General features: G+C 42.6%; 2 protein-coding genes across 2 annotated transcripts in view; one reads left to right on the forward strand and one right to left on the reverse strand.

Annotated features, from left to right (window-relative positions):
- Nucleotides 1-5,112, reverse strand: part of KCTD9 (potassium channel tetramerization domain containing 9) — an 81,372-nt gene extending 76,260 nt beyond the window's left edge. Inside the window, exon 1 of the mRNA XM_027549950.1 lies at nucleotides 4,850-5,112. Within this exon, the coding sequence (XP_027405751.1) occupies nucleotides 4,850-4,897 (48 nt within the window). The 5' untranslated portion in view covers nucleotides 4,898-5,112. The remainder of the gene's footprint in view (nucleotides 1-4,849) is intronic.
- Nucleotides 5,113-5,585: 473 nt separating this feature from the next.
- CDCA2 (cell division cycle associated 2) overlaps nucleotides 5,586-20,641 on the forward strand; it is a 43,492-nt gene continuing 28,436 nt past the window's right edge. Inside the window, exons 1-5 of the mRNA XM_027549949.1 lie at nucleotides 5,586-6,092; nucleotides 6,949-7,012; nucleotides 7,105-7,278; nucleotides 8,528-8,673; nucleotides 20,333-20,483. Coding sequence (XP_027405750.1) covers nucleotides 6,949-7,012; nucleotides 7,105-7,278; nucleotides 8,528-8,673; nucleotides 20,333-20,483 — 535 coding nt within the window. The 5' untranslated portion in view covers nucleotides 5,586-6,092. The remainder of the gene's footprint in view (nucleotides 6,093-6,948; nucleotides 7,013-7,104; nucleotides 7,279-8,527; nucleotides 8,674-20,332; nucleotides 20,484-20,641) is intronic.

Here is a 20,641-nt window from a genome sequence, read left to right on the forward strand (position 1 = left end):
AATTTACCCAACTGGCCCACCAATCACAATAACTAAATGTAGAATGAAGTTATCTACCCTTTCAGCTTCATACATTTTAAAAAATTAAAATTATTTTATTTCTAAAAATGATGACTCTAAGACATATTAAAATATTCCAAATTTTTAAACACACACACACACAGGCGTTGAAGAGAATATGGATTAACGAGAAGATTTATGCCATGCTCATGGGATATAAATTATTGCAATGACTTTGAAAAATTTGACATTCTTAAAAAAACTAAACATTCACAAAAACTAACATCCAATAATTACAACCCTAGAGCAGTGGTTCTCGAAAGTGAGTTCTCTAAACCAACAGCGTTAGGATCATTAAGGGGTAGATTAAAAATTAAACTCCTAGCCTTAACTCAGACCCTGGGAATTTACAGCTCTGGGGGTGGTGTGTGCTCTGTGGCCCAGTGTTCGACTCTGTGCAACCCATGATTATAACCTACCAGGCTCTTCTGTCCATGGAACTTTCCAGGCAGGAATACTGGAGTGGGTTGCCATTTCCTCCTCCAGATGATCTTCCCAACCCAGGGATGGAAACTGCATCTCGAGTCTCCTATATTAGCAGGCGGATTGTTTACCGCTGAGCCACCTGGGAAGCCCCTGGGGGTGGGCCTAGCAATAGTTGATCAGTTTCTCCAGGTGATTCCAATGCATGCTCAAGTGTGCAAACCATTCCCCTAGAAAGACACTTGCACATGCGCACCAGGCTATGCCACACTATTCAGGACTATCAACTTCATAGCAAAGTATAAAGAAAATAAACACCCCAACTGTCCATTGACAGGAGAATGGGTAAATTGTGATAGTATTTGTATATAATTTGCATAATTATTATAAAGGAGTGAAAATGACTAAACTATCACTATGTGGAACAATATGGATGAATTCTTAGAAATGTATTCAATGGAGAACGCAAATCCAGAAAGCAAGTTTCTTATTATTTTGATTTCAATATGCGTAAGCTTTACATAGATTTTTCATCTTTCTTCAACTTAATACAACAAATTCAACTCTGGATACTTACTAACAACATATTTCTGACTTAATTCTAAAGCCAGATTTAAACAGGTCTTGAGCCAAGATTGTAAACATCGGCACAGAATTAAGATCTATTTCACATCCCACTATGGCTGCAGTGCCTGGCATGGTGCTTCATATGACAGTACTCAGTCACTGCTGATTTAATTTAATCAATGAATAAGGTATACAAAAAGCCTGGTTGAATATTCTGAAGAAAGAAAAAGCAACTTAAGTCCACAACGCTCAGAAACATGGAACTGACATCAGGTAGCTAAGAAGCCACTCACTGCATTCTCATTTCAAATTCCTTGATGCCAACTGTTACAGAGAATATTAAAAGAGAACGGGAATTCCGAGGCATGTGGAGAAAGGATGAAAAGATTCAAACCTGACTCTGGTAGCAACTTAAAAAAATGAAAATTTAAAGAGTCCAATTTTTTAGAAATATGGGCTTCAAGTTCTTTTGACTAGGCACCCATCCATGAAACACTTGGGGGGATATACTCAAATATCCATGTATTCATTTACTTCCCGGTGGCTCAGAGGTTAAACTAATTTACAAAGTATACACCACTGGCAGGGAAAACATAATTTCCCAAATGAGAAAAGGACTTTTAATGACTTAAGACAATGAGTCAACCAGTAAAAATCCCTTAAATATATATCATTAAATTTAGTGAACTCCTGCCAAATATAAGATTGACTTTAAACACTAAAAGAAAAAAAAGTCTAAAGTGATTTTTGTGTGCTGGAAAATATTTTTAAATGTCTTGCTAATTGGGATGATCTCATCCGATTATCATTGGCTACTATTTCAAAGAACAATCAACATTTAGGGAGCAGCCAACCAGTTGACGCACTCAATGACTAAAAGCACCTGTGTCCTTCAAGATTGGCCAAATCAAGTCTTGATGTAATTTTGTATCTTTAAGTAAAAACAAAAAAAAACTTAAAAGGTGTAGTATTTCTTCTTAAATTACTGGATCCTCTTGCACGCCCTGTGAGGTAGACAACCTTACTTGGGAAAGCATCACTTTAATGAAGGCACAACTTACCCCTCCCCACAACCTGTCTTCAACATCAAAACATTCAGTATACTTCCGTTTACTCAATATACAAAGTCAAAAGTCGTGGTGAGCATATGTTGTCCTCTACAATGACTAAAGGAGATCAGCCCTGGGTGTTCTTTGGAAGGAATGATGCTAAAGCTGAAACTACAGTACTTTGGCCACCTCATGCGAAGAGTTGACTCATTGGAAAAGACTGATGCTGGGAGGGATTGGGGGCAGGAGGAAAAGGGGACGACAGAGGATGAGATGGCTGGATGGCATCACCGACTCGATGGACATGAGTTTGAGTGGACTCCAGGAAATGGTGATGGACAGGGAGGCCTGGCGTGCTGTGATTCATGGGGTTGCAAAGAGTCGGACATGACTGAGTGACTGAACTGAACTGAAATGACAGTGACTAAAAAATGCAGAGTTGGATACAACTTTGCGACTGAACAACAATCTGCAGTGACTCTGCCTTCCCAACTCCAAGCTTCACCACCCAGTGTTGGCAATTGCTCAACAAGCTTTAAAGGAGGGAAACTTATGTGAAAAAAAAAAAAACAGGCATTACTCTTAGGGCCGGATAACAAAAACAGAAGCTAGGTAAGTATGGAGATAATGAAAGTGACACAGATATTCCAACTGGTGGACAAGAGACCAAACTGTTTATCTTGCAGTAGTGCTCTGTTTCAGTTTCATGAAAATCATGTCAAGATCATGCCAACCCCGGCTAAGTACAGTCACTTCATCTATACAAAAATGCAGGCTGTTATGTATTATTCTGCTCTCTCTGGTCAAATAAGAGTAATTTTTTAAAATCAGTATTTTTTTTTTAATCAGTTTAAGGGGAGGGGAGGAAACACTGAAAACTTTGGCACAGAATATGTTTTTCAGTTAAGCAGTAAAGATTATCACATGTCTTTTTAATTTTTTTTTGTTGATTCGCACTGCCTGTGGGATCCTAGTTCCCCGATCAAGGATTGAACCTGCACCCTTGGCTGTGAAAGCATGGAATCCTAACCACTGGACCACCAGGGAAGCCCCTGACTTAACTTTCAATATTGAATCATATTAGCCTTTTCCAATATGAGTTTTTATAATGTTTGTAATTAACTATTTGAGAAGTTTTTTCCAATTTCCGAGATTCTCTAGCAAAATATTTAAGTAAACTAATATTTAAATCCAAAAAGCTAACCTAGTCAAAAGTACGTTTAAAAAAAAAAAAAAAAGCCACCTTAATAAAAATATGGCAAGACTAAGCCAGCCAATTTTTGACAAGAATAAAACTCAGTAGTTTCAGGAGAAGTAGTTAAAAATTTATGGCTGGGTCTAAACATCTTGTCTTCCATGAAATAACATAGCAGAGACGTTGAAGAAAAGGGTCAGTCACAGGCCTGTTTTCAAGAACATACTACAATTTTAACTTTGGATATACTAAATATTTCTTTCAGTAACAACATAGGTTTTGGGTTATGAGTAGTAGTTATCAACAGACAAACCAGGTACAGAAAAAGTTAATAGTCAGAAATAAACTGAATGTTGTGAAGAATTTATGAAAACTCAATTACTTGAATTTATGCTACTTCTCTTTTAATGAATATTAAATCTCTAAAAACCAGAAGAACACGATAATTGCAGTCAAAAAACTACAGCGTGGTTCAAATCTTTAGAGCACTTTTACTCAAAACTGCAGAGTAGTTGGAAAGCCATTTTTTTATACCGTGGCACAATTGCGCTATTTAAAAATTTACAGTGTGTGCAAAAGATGCGGAAAACATGCTGGCAGATAAGACAGGGAGCCCAATCTTCAACTCCGACTCTGTTGCTTAGTAATTTCTAGATGTCATTTAGCCACACCATAAATGTCTGCCTTGAACGGTCAAATTTTCCAAAGACGCCGAACAACTTTCATGGGTGGGGCAAGGGGCTGAGAAGGAACAGGATACATTTTGGCTTGCTCCAGCGATGGAAAAATATTCAGCACCACACCCTCAACAAAGGCCTAACACAGCAAAGAGTAATGTCCAATCCATCCACTTCGGTCTATTGTCCCAGTCCTCTAAGAAACTAAAATAGTACGAAATATTAATAAAGCGAGTACAGAAGTTTTGGCGGCGGTGGTGCTGTGGGATCCTAAAAGGTGGGTGGGTGGGGGGGGTGACCATCTAGAAAATGTCACTATTATTTCATCCCTTTATACGACTTAGGCTGAGAGAACGTTTTACTTAGCCACGGATAGAAAGTTTTAATTGTTTTCACCTGATCACCCTTAAATGCTTTAGTTGTTAACCAACACTTTCTGGAGCGGACCATTACTCAGCACGAAGGTGGGAACCAGCGCCTTCTGCAGCCACGGGCGGGGGGCAGCGGGGTCTTGGCGGAGGTGGGAAGCGGAATTTGAGCATCAGGTGACAGTGACCGTCCCCACGCCCTCCAAGTCCTCTGTACTCCAGGACCCACACCTGGTCTTGAGAACATTTAAGCCCAAACTGACCTGCGCCGGTCCCCAGAGCAGCTGGGGAGTCCAAGGGCAGGCGCGGGCTAGGGATCCCAGGGTTGGGGAGGCCTCAGGGACCCAAGGTCGGCCTCCTCCCTGACGCCCCCTGCCCCGGCGCACGCCCACCTCCCCGCTTCCAGTCCCTCTCCCCAACTTCAGCCCTCTGCCCCGCAAGCCCGCTCCGCACTCCGCTGCCCTCGCCCCCCGCAGCCCGGCCCGCCTCGCCTCCTCCCGACCCCCTTACCTTTCCATTCTTGGGGCTGCCGTTAAGGAACAGGGTCACCCGCCTCATTGCGTTGCCCCCACCGGATCCTGAGTGAGTCGCCACCCTCCCACCTGTCTCTCCTCCCACCTTTTTCTTCTCCCGCCCTTCCCCTCCCTCCACCCACTCGGACTCTCCTCCCTTCGCCACCTTCCTTCCTTTACTGACACACACACACACAAGCACGCACACTCCGTCCCACACCCCAAGGTTGGCCGGTCCTCCTTCCCACCCCGCCCCTGGGCTCTTCAGTCAGTCTGGGGCCCTTCCCCCACCTCTCCCAGACTGACTCTAAGCTCCGCCAATCATCCGGCAGCGCAGGGCAGCACTCAACCAATCATCCCCCTGCACTGGGTGGGCTCTTACTAACCCAACCCAGGTGGAAGGAGGGAAGAGAGGCTGCAGTCTAGCCGACAGGGAAGGGTTATCAGCCAATCAGAGCTCAACCTGGAGCCGAACGGCGGCTCAAAGCATTACTGAGCAGGCGCAAAGCCAACACCAGGTAGAAGTAATCTGCATACGAAGGCGGGGTTTGAGAGAAGGAGGTGGAGCGCTGGAAGTGATCCATACCCAGTCAGCGTCTCCCAACTTTAACACCTCCCCCTCGCCCAACCCACAGAGGAAACGGCTGAGGCTGGGGCTCGCTGATTGGGTAAGAGCCGGTCCGCTTTTCTGTCCTGATTGGTCCAAGGATTCTTTTCGAAGTTTGCAGCATCCAATCGAAAGGCGGGGTACGGCACAAAAAACTACCCGAAGGGCTCTTCCGCGAGGCTGTCACAGAAAGTAGTCCCTGCGGACAGAGGTCAACAGCTGGTCTCTTTGGTCAGTGTGTTATCGGCAGCTAGTAGTGGTGTCTCTTCGAGCCCACGAAGCCTCTCCTGTTCCTGGGACGGCGATGTAGAGGCCTGGCAGGGTTCGGGATGCGCGCGCACACGTGCATGTGGTGGCGGCGTAGAGATTCGCAGAGTAACGCCCGGACGCCGAGGAGGCGGGGCGGCGATTTGAATCAGGCGGCGGTCCGAGCCCTCGCGGAAGGAAGGCTGTAAGGGACTCTGGTCGCAGGTTGGGGTGTTGGCGGCGGGGGATCTGGGAGCCCCCCGCGGATGGCTTGGCGGCCGATAGTTGTTTTCTCGAGAGAATGCTTCAGGACCAAAGAGCCGAGATCTAGAAGGCACGGCAGCCCCAACATTCATCGGAGTAGCGTTCAAAATAAACCCTACGGGAGGTAAGGCAAGTGATCTGGTTCGGATTTCAGAGACTAGTGCAGATTCAGGGCTTCCTTCGTAGCTCTGACGGTAAAGAATCCGCCTGCAATGCGGAAGGCCTGGGTTCGATCCCTGGGTTGGGAAGATCCCCGGGAGAAGGGAATGGCAACCCACTCCAGTCTTCTTGCCTGGATAGTCCCATGGATAGAGGAGCCTGGCTGTCTACAGTCCATGGGGTCGCAGAGTCGGACACGACTAAGCACAGCACAGTGCCGCAAATCTGTTTCTTCGGGGGGTTTTCTCAGCAGTGTGTTCCACTGGATCACCCGCGTGCTTTTTAACGTGCAAACTCCTGAGGTCTGGGCAAACCTCCTGAATTTTGGGGAGTCTGCAAAAGGTGCGTCTCTAACAGAGTGCCCAGATGAGTCTGATGTTCCCTAAGGTTAAAAATCCTTGGCTTACGGGGTCTGCTTCGTTTCATCCCGAAGAGCAGTCTCCTCCATTCCTCTTTAATTTGAGGTCCTAAAGTAGTCTTTTGACATCTGTTTTCGTGCCAGTGTAGTAGACTGTGTTGGGCTTCCCTGGTAAAAAAAAATCCGTCTGTCAGCGTAGGAGCTGTCTGGTTCAATTTCCTGGGTCGGGAAGATCCCCTGGAGAAGGAAATGGCAACCCACTCCAGTATTCTTGCCTGGGATATCCCATGGAAAGAGGAGCCTGGCCGGCTACAGTCCATGGGGACACAAAAGAACACGACTTGGCGACTAAACAGCAACAGCATGGATTGTATTAAAATTCAGTCTTGAAAGAGGATCTCAATCAAATCACATTAATCTTGGAGGTGAGGTTATTTTTCTTTTTCCTCCTCTCTCTCTTTAGATGGATACTTGTTCACAAGAGAGCGAGCCCCTTCAAACCAAGGAGTCTCCTATTAATAACGCTGGTATGTAGAGATCTTTTGTCTCTGTGAAATTTAAGGTTTAAATATTTATCTTCTAATGATGTTTAACCTCTACCACATGTTGTCTGTTTCAGGAAAAACCCCTTTAGTTTTGGGAAATGGGAAGCTTGTAACTCCCCACAAGCAGGCAGCTGAAATGACTCCTAATTGTTACACATCAGAGACTTTTAAATCACCTTTGAACTTTTCCACAGTAACTGTGGAGCAATTGGGAATTTCACCTGAAAGCTTTGTAAATAACTCTTCAGGTAAGAACTGTTGTCCTTTTGTTGCAATGCTTTTAAAAGTTTAAAAATTAAACTCTGTACTGTTCACCTACCCCATCTAGCTTAGTATGCTATGTATCTAAATTGATTCGCTCTCAAACTTACTAGATCAGGGTGCCAGGGCACCAAGATGATGATGTTCCTGATTCACAGCTATGCTCTGTATTTAAACTGGAGAAAGATATGTGTGCAAATTGCTCTTTGACTCAACACATGGAATACAGGAGAGTGTATGCCCTAAATAGTAATTCATTTAACAGTCATGTATAGCAAAAATGAGAGAAAGTTGAAAGGCAACTAAGAAAATATGAAATTGAAAGAGTAGGGTATGCCTCTTCAAACTTACAAACAGAAAATTGACCCAGGCTTATCTCCCTTACAGAGTAGAAGTAAAATTCACTTTTGAAGTCTGTTTTTCCTGGAGAAGAAAGAAATAATAGGAATGGAATTAGATAACAGCATTTAAGTATGGAGGAAAATGTGCTTGAAAGCCAAAGGGCACTAGCTTAATAACACATAATGGAGACAAGACCATAGTGGCAAACCATCCTGTGCTTCCTTCTCAAGAACATCCCACTTGGTACTTCCCTGGTGGTCCAGTGGTTAAGACTCCAAGCTCCCAATGCAGGGGACCAAGGTTGGATCTCTGGTCTGGAAACTAGATCCAGCATGCCACAACTTTTTAAAAAAAAAAGAAGAAGAAGAACGCTCTTAGACCTTTAGAAAGCTAGACTTATTTTGTGTGTTTAGGTGTGCAGCTGGAATTCAGGGTAATGTGCTGAAGGTAGACAAATATCAAGGAGAAACAAATCGTCTTGAGATAGCAGAACTTGAAAGTATGTGCCAAGGGGGAGATTGTCCTTGGAGATTAGACTAATTCACATAAAGGGAAATTCTTAGTCCAAAGCAAGTGATACCAATCCTGTGCAGGAAATATGAAACAAAATATGAGGCGTGTTAATTCAAATGTGTTATACAACTATTTGATAAACGCTTTCTATATTCTGGGCACAGCTCCAGGGCATGGAATAAATCAGTAGTCAAAACAAAGGTCCCTACCCAAAAACTGATGATGTTTGACCAGTCTTCCTTACAGTTTTCCATTTAGATTTCTGTATCACTTTTTTACCATGTTCTCTCTCAGGCTAGTGGATCATGGGGGTATTCAGGGCATGATTACTGATGATTGCCTTTTGTTTTGTTCCAACATAAAAGAGAGTTTTCATTACAGGAAAGTCATCACCCTACCTTAAAAAATCCAGACGGCGCTCTACAGTTGGTCTTCGGGGCCTTCCTGAAACAAACCATCTAATTCGTTTCGTTGCCGAGCAGCGGAGTTTAAAGAATGCTTCATTGACCCAGACTTCCCCTTTTCAGGTATGGTGTTCTTCTAAGTTCCATCATGAATTCTTCTAGGAGGATGTTTTGCTCTGTTTAGAAAGCTTTTGTACAGTGTTGGAGCTCTGCAGTGCACCTCACCTGTTTTGAATCTGATGAGAGAATATCTTCTCTGTGTCTTACAGAGATTTTGACCTTAGCAGAAATGTTGATGTTGAGCATGGATCTAGTAAGAGTTATGAGATGCTGTATGGAAATGGCATTCTGGAAGTGCTTTCTATTTTATTTGCCAATTGTTGTCTAGTTGCTTTCTGGTTTTGTGTAATGAGGTGAGGCAGTGTTTGTTTTTCCAACCTTCTTCTTTTAATGTTTCATCTGTAAGTGTCTAATAATAACTGCTATGCATTGGCGTGTCAAGATATAAGAGTTCCCCCCCCGCCACCCCATAAAATATATTTGGGATAACTTTGTGGAAAGGAGCTAAGTATTTGTCTATTGATGGGAAAGTATTTAGATGTTTTTACCAATTTTTATTAGACTAATAAATGCTTCTAAAAAGTCAAATAGTAGAAGACTTGTGGTGAAAGACGGTCTCTGGCTTGTCCTTCTTTGGCTCTTTTGGTCTGGACCTTCCTATTTGAAAAGGTACACCTATTGGCACTTCTTTATCTTTCAGTTTTAGACCCTGTGTATATGGAAGGCTGTTTACTGCACTGCAAGCCTTCTCAAAAGTTATCTGTAAGTTCCTGGGAATCTGTGAGTCCCATCCAAGAGGTCCATGAGGTCAAAAGTATGTTTTGAAACAGCACTAGGATGTTAATTTGCCCTTTTTTTCACTCTATTGATGTTATATTCATGGTGTAAAAGCTGATAGCACCAAGCAGTCATTTTACCTTCATCACTGTTCAGCATTCACAGGAAATAATAATAAGTCCAGTATCACTTAACTTCCTTGATGAAGCAATAAAAAAATCATCCATTTTAATTTTTCAACCCTGAAATATTATGAGTGATGAAATGGGAAGTGGAAACCACGCACTTTCAAAGTACATACCAAAGTGTGGTGGATGTTTCCAGAAAAATCGTGGATGTGACTGGTCGGCGCTGAGAGTTGAACTAGCTATTATTTTCATGGAACATCATATTTATATGACAAACAGACACGGTTAGCCAGACTTGGGAATGTGCCTGGCATTTTCTCAGAAATGAACAGTGAACTTGCCGTTTCAAGGAAAGACAGGTATTTCTTCCCAATGAAAAAAATTCAAGTTTTTGAGAGAGAATCAGAATCATGAAAAACTTGTATTCACCACCACTCTGAACTTACTGGACAACTTCCCAGTGACTGCTTTTCTGATGGGTCCGTGAGGCTATTAATGAATGTGATGTTTGGATATTGCATAATAAAATATGTCAGCATTTGAAAGATACGCACAGCTGAATGAACCAGTATTTTCTGCATGACAAGTGCTTGCAAAATATACCTTCAAGTTGCAGGATAAGCCCATGGATTCTAACATAACATAATATGAAAAGTTCATTGGCCTAACTTGAACTTTTGACTAATTTTTAACTAATTTGAACTTCGTATTTGACATTGCAACTAACCTTTAAGCAATCTTTATTGAATTTTATGGTGCATTAAAGAAAAATGTCCACAATTCTGAAAAAGTTCTTGAAATACTCTTGATAGATACAACCCACATGAATTGAGAGTCTTTGAAGTGCTCAGTCATTTTTTAGAGTGTAAAGACTTGAGAACTGTGTTAGAGTAGATGGCAGCATGGCCTGTGGGGTTGTATTGCTGGTGTTTGATTCTTGGGTTTATTGTTAGTTCATTGTGACTTTGGCAGATTAGTTGACTTCTGTGTCCGTTTCCTCATGTATAAAATGGGTTATAATAGTAGCAAGAATTTTATGAGGATGAATAAATCAATACACATGAAGTAATTACAACTCTGCCTGGAGCGTGGTATTTGTTGTTGTTTTGGCTGTGCTGCACGCCACGTGAGATCTTAGTTCCCCAATCAGGGATCAAACCTGCAGCCGCAACATTGGAAGCGTGGAGTCTTAATCACTGGACCACCAGGCAAGTCCCTATGTTTTATATTTGCTGTCATTGTTTTTATTTCTGTGAAAAATGAGGGTTTTGTGCTCTCACATCTCCTAACCAAAACTATTCCAACACTTTCCCCTTCCTGCCAATACAACCAATTACAATGTTGGTTTAAATAAGGGTTTCTTGTGTATTATCTATGGTGTTTGTGTGCTTGTGTGCGTGTGTACACAGCTGCATCCAATTCTTTGCAACCCCTGGACTGTAGCCTGCCAGGCTCCTCTGTCCATGGGATTCTCCAGGCAAGAATAAAGAATACTAGAGTGGGTTGCCATTTTCTTCAGGAAATCTTCCCAACCCAGGGATCGAACCTGCATCTCCTGCATTTTTTGTTTGTTTGTTTGTTTAATCTTTTATCATGTAATCTTGAGAATCCCTACACTCTGACAGAACTGTAAATCTTAGGAGTCCATCTATTCTTTTCTCATTTCTAAGTGCCCTCTGACTTAGATTGGCTTCGATCTAGATTTGCTGGACAGCTGTCACTTCATGACTTCCTTTCACCATCCTTGGTAATTTCCTTTTTCTGTGCTATTTGTATTTCCTTTCTCCATAATCTCATATCTTTTCTTGGTGCACTGCCTCATTTTTCTGGAGCCTCTGCATATCTGACAAAGTTTATCCTACCAACATAATTGAATTATGATATATCCTGTATCGAAATCTGGGTTGGACCTATTTTCCTTCAAAATTTTGAAATTTTGAAGGCATTTTCTGTTGTATTTTAGCTTAGAGAATGAAAAAATCCTATTCATTCCTTCATTCATTCAACTTATCTTTGATTCCCTATCCTTTGTTTGGCCTTCTTTTTCATTCTGGAAGCTCCATTCCTGCTGTTATAAAATATCATGATGGGACTATCTCTCATGGTGGCCTGTTGAGGACATTATAGGTTTTTCTTCCTTAGATCTCGGGGTCTCATTTTACTACTTAATTGTTTTAGGTTCTGGCTCACGCTCAAATCTTTTCTTCAGATGCCTAGTGATCCTTGACTCTGTTCACATTTAAAAGTGCGACACTTTGAAAATTGCTCGTGCTCAGTCACAGAGTCTGATCAAACTCCAGCAGACAGTGAAGGACAGGGAAGCCTGGCGTGTTGTGGTGCATGGGGCTGCAGAGAGTCAGAGACCACCAAGCGACTGAACAACAACAAGCTTGAGGATTGTTCGTTTCATTTCTGTGATATTTTAGTTCCGTTCAGTTCAGTTCAGTCGCTCAGTCGTGTCTGACTCTGCGACCCCATGAATCACAGCACGCCAGGCCTCCCTGTCCATCATCAACTCCCAGAGTTCACTCAGACTCACCTCCATCGAGTCAGTGATGCCATCCAGCCATCTCATCCTCTGTCGTCCCCTTTCCCTCCTGCCCCCAATCCCTCCCAGTATCAGAGTCTTTTCCAGTGAGTCAACTCTTCACATGAAGTGGCCAAAGTACTGGAGTTTCAGCTTTAGCATCATTCCTTCCAAAGAAATCCCAGGGCTGATCTCCTTCAGAATGGACTGGTTGGATCTCCTTGCAGTCCAAGGGACTCTCAAGAGTCTTCTCCAACACCACAGTTCAAAAGCATCAATTCTTCGGTGCTCAGCCTTCTTCACAGTCCAACTCTCACATCCATACATGACCATAGGAAAAACCATAGCCTTGACTAGACGAACCTTTGTTGGCAAAGTAATGTCTCTGCTTTTGAATATGCTATCTAGGTTGGTCATAACTTTCCTTCCAAGGAGTAAGCGTCTTTTAATTTCATGGCTGCAATCACCATCTGCAGTGATTTTGGAGCCGAAAAAAATAAAGTCTGACACTGTTTCCACTGTTCCCCCATCTATTTCCCATGAAGTGATGGGACTGGATGCCATGATCTTCGTTTTCTGAATGTTGAGCTTGAAGCCAACTTTTTCACTCTCCCCTTTCACTTTCATCAAGAGGCTCTTAGTTCTTCACTTTCTGCCATAAGGGTGGTGTCACCTGCATATCTGAGGATATTGATATTTCTCCCGGCAATCTTGATTCCAGCTTGTGCTTCTTCCAGTCCAGCGTTTCTCATGATGTACTCTGCATATAAGTTAAATAAGCAGGGTGACAATATACAGCCTTGACGTACTCCTTTTCCTGTTTGGAACCAGTCTGTTGTTCCACGTCCAGTTCTAACTGTTGCTTCCTGATCTGCATACAGGTTTCTCAAGAGGCAGGTCAGGTGGTCTGGTATTCCCATCTCTTTCAGAATTTTCCACAGTTTATTGTGATCCACACAGTCAAAGGCTTTGGCATAGTCAATAAAACAGAAATAGATGTTTTTTTGGAACCCTCTTCCTTTTTCCATGATCCAGCGGATGTTGGCAACTTGATCTCTGGTTCCTCTGCCTTTTCTAAAACCAGCTTGAACATCAGCAAGTTCACGGTTCACATATTGCTGAAACCTGGCTTGGAGAATTTTGAGCATTACTTTACTAGCGTGTGAGATGAGTGCAATTGTGTGGTAGTTTGAGCATTCTTTGTCATTGCCTTTCTTTGGGATTGGAATGAAAACGGACCTTTTCCAGTCCTGTGGCCACTGCTGAGTTTTCCAAATTTGCTGGCATGTTGAGTGCAGCACTTTCACAGCATCATCTTTCAGGATTTGGAATAGCTCAACTGGAATTCCATCACCTCCACTAGCTTTGTTCGTAGTGATGCTTTCTAAGGCCCACTTGACTTCACATTCCAGGATGTCTGGCTATAGGTAAGTGTGAGTGATCACACCATGGTGATTATCTTGGTAGTGAAGACCTTTTTTGTACAGTTCTTCTGTGTATTCTTGCCACCTCTTCTTAATATCTTCTGCTTCTGTTAGGTCCATACCATTTCTGTCCTTTATTGTGCCCATCTTTGCATGAAATGTTCCCTTGGCTGTTAAAATTTAGACAGGGGTTGCAGTGAATCTGGAGATTGTTTTGGGTAGTGTGGACCTTTTAACAAGTGCTTCTTCTAGTACCCGAGCACAAAATACCTTTCCATTTATTTGTGCCTTTTTTCAGTTCCTTTCATCAGTGTCTTACAGTTTTCAAGATACAGATCTTTCACTTCCTTGGTTCAGTTTATTTCTTAGTATTTTATTCTTTTTGATACAAATGTACATGTTCTCTTAAATCTTTTTTCCTATAATTCTTTATTTGAGTGTAGAAACACAACAGATTTTTGTATGTTCATTTTGTACTCTGCAATTTTATTGAATTTCTTTATTCCAACAGTTTTTGAGTGTGGTTGTGTTTGTACATATGTCATATGAAAATGGTGACAGTTTTATTTTTCCCTTTCCAACTTGGATGTCTTTTCTTTTTTTTTTTTCCTAATTGCTGCTTCTTATTCTTTCAGTATTAAGGGATTAGCTAGTGACTTCCTACTGTGTTCAATGAAAAATTAGCCCTCTTTCTTCCTCATCCCTTTTATCATAAACATAGATATGCACTTCCCATCCTTTACAACTTCCCAGTAGATAAGTTACTTGAGTATTCAAGTCTTTATGTTATTGTGACCATGTGTGTTATTTTCACCTGTTTTCCCTTCTGCATTTGTCTTATCCAGCCTTTTCTTTTGAGACATTTTCCTTTAGCACAAACAAATCTTTATCTGTCCCTTTAACTTTCCCTAGGGGATTCCCTGGTGACTCAGACAGTAAAGAATCTGCCTGCAGTGCAGGAAACGCATGTTCAGTTCCTGGGTTAGGAAGATCCCCTAGAGGAGGAAATGGCAACCCTCTCCAGTATTCTTGCCTGGAGGATCCCATGGACAGAGGAGCCTGGTGGGCTGCAGTACATGGGGACATAGTCAGACATGACTGAGCGACTGCCACTTAACTTTCTCTAGACCCCCATGGCGTCCCATTTCTGTGCCTGTCCCTCACGGGAAACTCCTTGAACAGTTGTCTGTCCTGTCTCACTCCTCTTCCATCGTCTCCAGTGACTGTAGCCACTCCACCTGGGCTTCTGCCTTGATCCCAAATGGCCCACACCTTGGCCAAGACCATGATTGATTAAGTCTTACTTTGCATCTTAATCAGCCTTGCCTCAGCATTTGACTGAACTCAGCTACTCCCTCGGAGAGGGCAATGGCACCCCACTCCAGTACTCTTGCCTGGAAAATCCCATGGACAGAGGAGCCTGGAAGGCTGCAGTCCATGGGGTCGCTGAGGGTCAGACACGACTGAGCGACTTCACTTTCACTTTTCACTTTCATGCATTGGAGAAGGAAATGGCAACCCACTCCAGTGTTCTTGCCTGGAGAATCCCAGGGACGGGAGAGCCTGGTAGGCTGCCGTCTATGGGGTCGCACAGAGTTGGACACTACTGAAGTGACTTAGCAGCAGCAGCAGCTACTCCCTCCTTGAAGCACTTTGCTTGGCTCTTGGGGATACCAAACTCACCTCATTTTCTTCTTGTTATTGTCATCCCTGCCTCTGCAGATCTCCCTTTTTTGGTTCTCCCCTCAAAAATGTTTGAGCGCCCCAGGCTCTCCTCTGCCCCCATCTTGTTGCTTTCCTTATGTAAAATAATCCTTTCCCATGACTTTGGACATTGTCTATAGACTTGTGACTCGTAACATTGGCCCAAAGTTCTGTCGAGCTCATACTCAGATACCCTCTTGCCTATTCAGCATCTTCCCTTTGGTGTTTCAGTAAGCACTTCGAGCATTACATGCTGCTGCTACTGCTAAGTCGCTTCAGTCGGGTCCAACTCTGTGCGACCCCATAGACAGCAGCCCACTAGGCTTCTCTGTCCCTGGGATTCTTCAGGCAAGAACACTGACCATTACATGGTCACAGCTAAAGTCTAGGTTTCCATTCCCTACCATTTCCCCATCTCAGCACACACCATCGTCCAGTTGCTCTGGCCAACAACCTGCCAGTCTTCCTCGGTTTCATTTCCTTTTAATCTCTCACATCCAACACAGCATTGCCTTTTCACTTCATTTCAGAAACCTCTCTGTAAGCTCTCATATCTCTCAGCTTGGCTGCTACAGCCCTTATGTGCTTTCTACCTGAATCACCAGCAGCTTCTTCATAACTAGTCTCCTTACTTCTCACCTTCCCTGATCCATCCACCATCCCGCAGAGCAGTCAGAGCGATACACTTCAAGTACGAATAAGGGACTTGCTTGGCAGTCCAGTGGTTAAGACTCCACCCTTCCAATGCAAGGGAGCGCAGGTTCAATCCCTGACTGGGAAACAAAGATTTCACATGCCGTGGGGTACAACAACAAAAATAATAAAAATGCTAAAGTATGAATCAGATCAATCACTCTGCATCTTAAAACCTTCCCGTGGATTCCTGTTATGCCTTCAGTTAAACTCAAACCACATCTCGAAGCCTTCATGCCCTCCCTGATCCGAGCCCTGCCCACTCCATCCTCAGCTCCCTGTCTCCTGCCATTTTCTGGGCCCCCTTGCCTTCTTTCTGCCGCATCCTCTCTGCATTCCAGGCCTCTTGTTCTGCCTTGTTCTTGCAGAATGCCTCCCTCTTCTCGTATCTTCCTTTCATTCATATTCATAGTGTTGGTCAGTGAGTCTTGTCCGACTCGCTGCGATCCTGTGGACGCCTCTGTCCATGGGATTCTCCAAGCAAGAATACTGGAGTGGGTTGCCATTCCCTTCTGCAGGGGATCTTCCTGACCCAGGATTTGAACCCAGTTCTCATGCATTGCAGGTGAATTCTTTAGTCTCCCACTTAATGTTTTCGTTTCAACTCAGCTGTTACTTCAGAGGGAGTGCTGTCCTGACTCAAGTAGAGCAGCACTGTTATTACTGAATCACACTCCTTTTTTAGCTTCTCAGTGGCACCTCTTGTACTTGAAATTATATGAATACATTTTCAGAATTTACTCTAGAAAGTCATTTCCTCCTGTATTCTGAGCCTTTCAAATGGTTTCTGGCACAGGGAAAGAATGTTGACTGAATGATATAATTCCTAAGACAAGAGTATCCAAAAAAAGCAGTATGTTTTTTAATGCTTCCTTTACTTTTCGTATGTGAATGTTGTTCTCTTTCTCCATCAGAAAATAGAGGAACAATGATTTTGACTGGGGAACCTTTAATTTGTTTAAAGCAGATTTCAAAATGGGCCAGACTCCTAGGAGATTAAACCTAACCTTCCCATGTTCAAATATAAGTTTACAAAAAAGGTACATTAAACATAAATTGTATGGCTTTAGGATAAACCCTTTCTTTCTCTGTATCTCAGATGAGAGTTGACCACCAACCAGCTTTTTATGAGTGTCATGTGCTGTTTATGTCATAAAGGTTTACAGTGTCAACCTGTTTGAATTTTAAATGTTCTATTATGTAACAAAGTTGGCTTTATGAATGTATTTAACTGGGAATAAAATCAAGAGTATGAGCAGATTCATCATCAAACATGGCTTCAAGATTTTAACAGGGTTTTCTCCATATGATATCTTAAAGGGAAGTATTTTTTTATTTTTGCTTATTAGTGGAATTCCTTAAATTGCTGTAAGCTCCAAATCAGTGGAAATATGTTAGTCTAAATAATACAGATGGGGGTGGTGGGAGGGGAGAAGTTCTAGATAGAGAACTTAATCAGTAATTTATTTTACGGGTAACAGAACTCTTACATTATACATCACATTTATCTGGCACTTCTACCCCTGCTCGTGGTTGTTTAGTCACTAAGTCGTGTCTGACTCTTTGGCGACTTCATGAACTGTAGCCTGCCAGGCTGCTCTGTCCATGAGATTTCCAGGCAGGAATACTGGAGTGGGTTGCCATTTCCTTCTCCAGGGGATCGTCCCAGATCAGGGATTAAACCCATGTCTCCTACATTGGCTGGAGAAGGAAATGGTAGCTCACTCCAATATTCTTGCCTGGGAAATCCCACGGAGAAGAGTCTGGTGGGCTACAGTTCATGGGATCACAAAGCATTGGACACAACTGGGCGACCAAACAGCTCCTGCTTTGGCAGACAGGTTCTTTACCACTGACCACCAGGGAAGCTCCCTACCCCCACCTCTGCTAGTACCAATTTAATTTGATGACTCTTCAGCTGTTAGCAGAGTTTCCAGAGAGCTCTGTTTTAACTATTTGGCTTTGTAGTTTGAGCAAATGACTATCTTTCACCTCTGAGGAAGTAAGCCCCCTATGACATCAGAAAGATTTAGCTCAGGGTTGCCAAAGGAGAGAGGATATGTGTAGGAAGGTATCCAAGCTACTGCAGAACACCTGTCTCTTGTTCTGGCCCCTGGTGTGTATATGGATGGAAAATGAATAGAGACCAGCGTGGATGGAACTAGTTATACTGAGACCTCCACATGACACAGGGGCTAAGGCAGATCGTCAAATGTTATTTTTAGCAAAATTTGGTAAAATTTCCAAATAGTTTCTTCTTGTCCCTTCTTTGTAGCTCTGTCTCCAGAATTTGTTGTTTTCCTGTAACCTTAATCTCCATATAGTCTCTCTCTCTCTTTTATTATTGGGTAAACCCTTCACTAACTGTGTAGACAAAACATGCTTAATACTGATTTTAATTTTTTAATTTTTACTTTTTATATAATTTCTAAAGTTTATATTCTGCTTATAGGTATTACAAAGTATTGGTTATATTCCCTGTGTTGTACAATATATCCTTGTAACCAGTGTTACATCCACTAGTTTGTACCTCCCACTCACCACCCCCCCAATCCATATTACTCCCGTCCCATAAAAAGTATTTTGTTCTCTAGAGCTGTCTGATTGTTTTTTGTTATATTCTCTAGTTCGCTGTGTTTTTATTTTTGCTGTGTTTTTTAGATTCACATATAAGTGATATCGTACAGTATTTGTCTTTGTCTGTCTGATTTCAGTTAACAGGATGCCTTCCAAGTGCATTTGATGCAGGTGGCAAAATTACAGTCTTTTTTATGGCTGAGTAGTATTCCAGTATATTGTGGATGTTCCAGTACACACACTGTGTATCCATTGGTCTGCTGATGGATGCTTAGGTTGCTTTCATATCTTGGCAGTTGAAAATAATGCTATGAACATTGGGGTTCATATATCTCTTCGAGTTAGAGGTTTTAGGGGGTTATATATCCAGGAGAATTGCTGGATCATGTGGTAGTTCTATTTTTAGTTCTTTCAGAGACCTCCGTACTATTTTCCACAGTGGCTACACCAATTTCCATTCCTCCCAACAGCAATGAGGGTTCCTTTTTTTTTGGTCACACCATGTGGCATGCAGAATCTTAGTTACCATCCAGGGATCAAGCCCATGCCCCCTGCAGTGAAGCATGGAGTCTTAACCACTGGACCACCAGGGAAGTCCTGATCTGTGAACTTTTTGATGATAGCTATGCTGACAGCTGTGAGGTGATACCTCACTGAGGTTTTGATTTGCATTTCCCTAATGATTAGTGATGTTGAGCATCGTTTCATGCGTCTGCTGTTCATCCATATTTCCTCTTTGGAAGAAAAGTTCTTCTGTACAGTTTTTAAGAGATAATATACATCATATGTAAACAACATATATAACTCAACGTTCATGAAAGTAAAAGTGTTAGTCAGTCTGTTGTGTCCGACTCTTTGTGACCTCATGGACTATAGCCCATTAGGCTCCTCTGTCCATGGAATTCTCTAGGCAAGAATACTAGAGTGGGTTGCCATTTCCTTCTTCAGGGAATCTTCCTGACCTAGGGATCAAACCTGCGTCTCTCAGGTTGCAGACAGATTCTTTACCATCTGAGTCACCAGGGAAGTCATCGAATGTAAAGATTTGTATAACTCTCAAATAATTGGGATGTGTTTTGTCTGGGTTTCTTTTTAAAGTGCTTCCCATCTACTACAGACAGACTTCTCTTCTCTCCTCCATGGGTTTGTCAATATTAGTACTGGCCAACCTGTTGCTCCATGTTTATAGTAATATAAACTTTTAATAGCTACCAAAGAGTAGCTATTGCTCTTTGGTAAGGCTTGCCTGGTAGTTCAGCCAGTAAATAATGCATCTGCAATTCAGAAGACCCCAGTTTGATTCCTGGATTGGGAAGACCTGCTGGAGAAGGGATAGGCTACCCACTCCAGTATCCTTGGGCTTCCCTGCTGACTCAGATGGTAAAGAATCTGCCTGCAATGCGGGAGACTTGGCTTTGATCCTGAGTTGGGAAGATCCCCTGGAGGAGGACATGGCAACCCACTCCAGTATTCTTGCCTGGAGAATCCCATGGACAGAGGAGCCTGGCGGGCTACAGTCCATGGAGTCGCAAAGAGTCACACACAACTGAGTGACTCAGCACAAGTAGGAGAGAGGAGAAATAGAGATGAGGGCAGCACACTGAATGTTCAGACTAAAAATACATGATTTGGGACTTCCCTGCTGATCTAGTAGTTAAGACTCCATGGTTCCACTAAAGGGAATCCTTCCACTGCAGGGGCACAGGTTCGACTCTTAGGGAACTAAGATCCCACATGCTGAGTGGCATGGCCAGAAAATAAAAAAAAATGTTTAAAAAATGTTCGATTCAAGGGAGGAGGGTCTCTTCTCTATTAACTTTTTACCTCTGATCTTCAAAAAGCCCATCTTTGGCTTGATTTGTAATGTCCTCTGTGCTTCTATATTTTAACAGGGCAGCCCTGCTTTGTATCGAAATGTTTATTCTTTAAGAGAGCAAATGTCTGCCTTCCATTTGGCTTTTAACTCCATAAAGGAAAACGAGAAAATGACTGACTGTCCTGAATTCTCAGAGGCGGAAGGAGTGTTCAAGACCAGAGGCTCGAGTGAGTAGAAAGAATTCAGTCTGTTTGGACTTTTGCATCTTTTGAGACAAACCTCTGAGATATTAAAAAAAAGATTTACTTCTATAGTGTGAAAGCTATCTTTTCTGAATAGAGCCATAACATTTAAAATTTGGGATGTTTCACACAAAAATCTAGAT

The sequence above is a fragment of the Bos indicus x Bos taurus genome, chromosome 8 (genome assembly GCF_003369695.1).
Source record: "Bos indicus x Bos taurus breed Angus x Brahman F1 hybrid chromosome 8, Bos_hybrid_MaternalHap_v2.0, whole genome shotgun sequence".
NCBI classification, from domain to species: domain Eukaryota; kingdom Metazoa; phylum Chordata; class Mammalia; order Artiodactyla; family Bovidae; genus Bos; species Bos indicus x Bos taurus.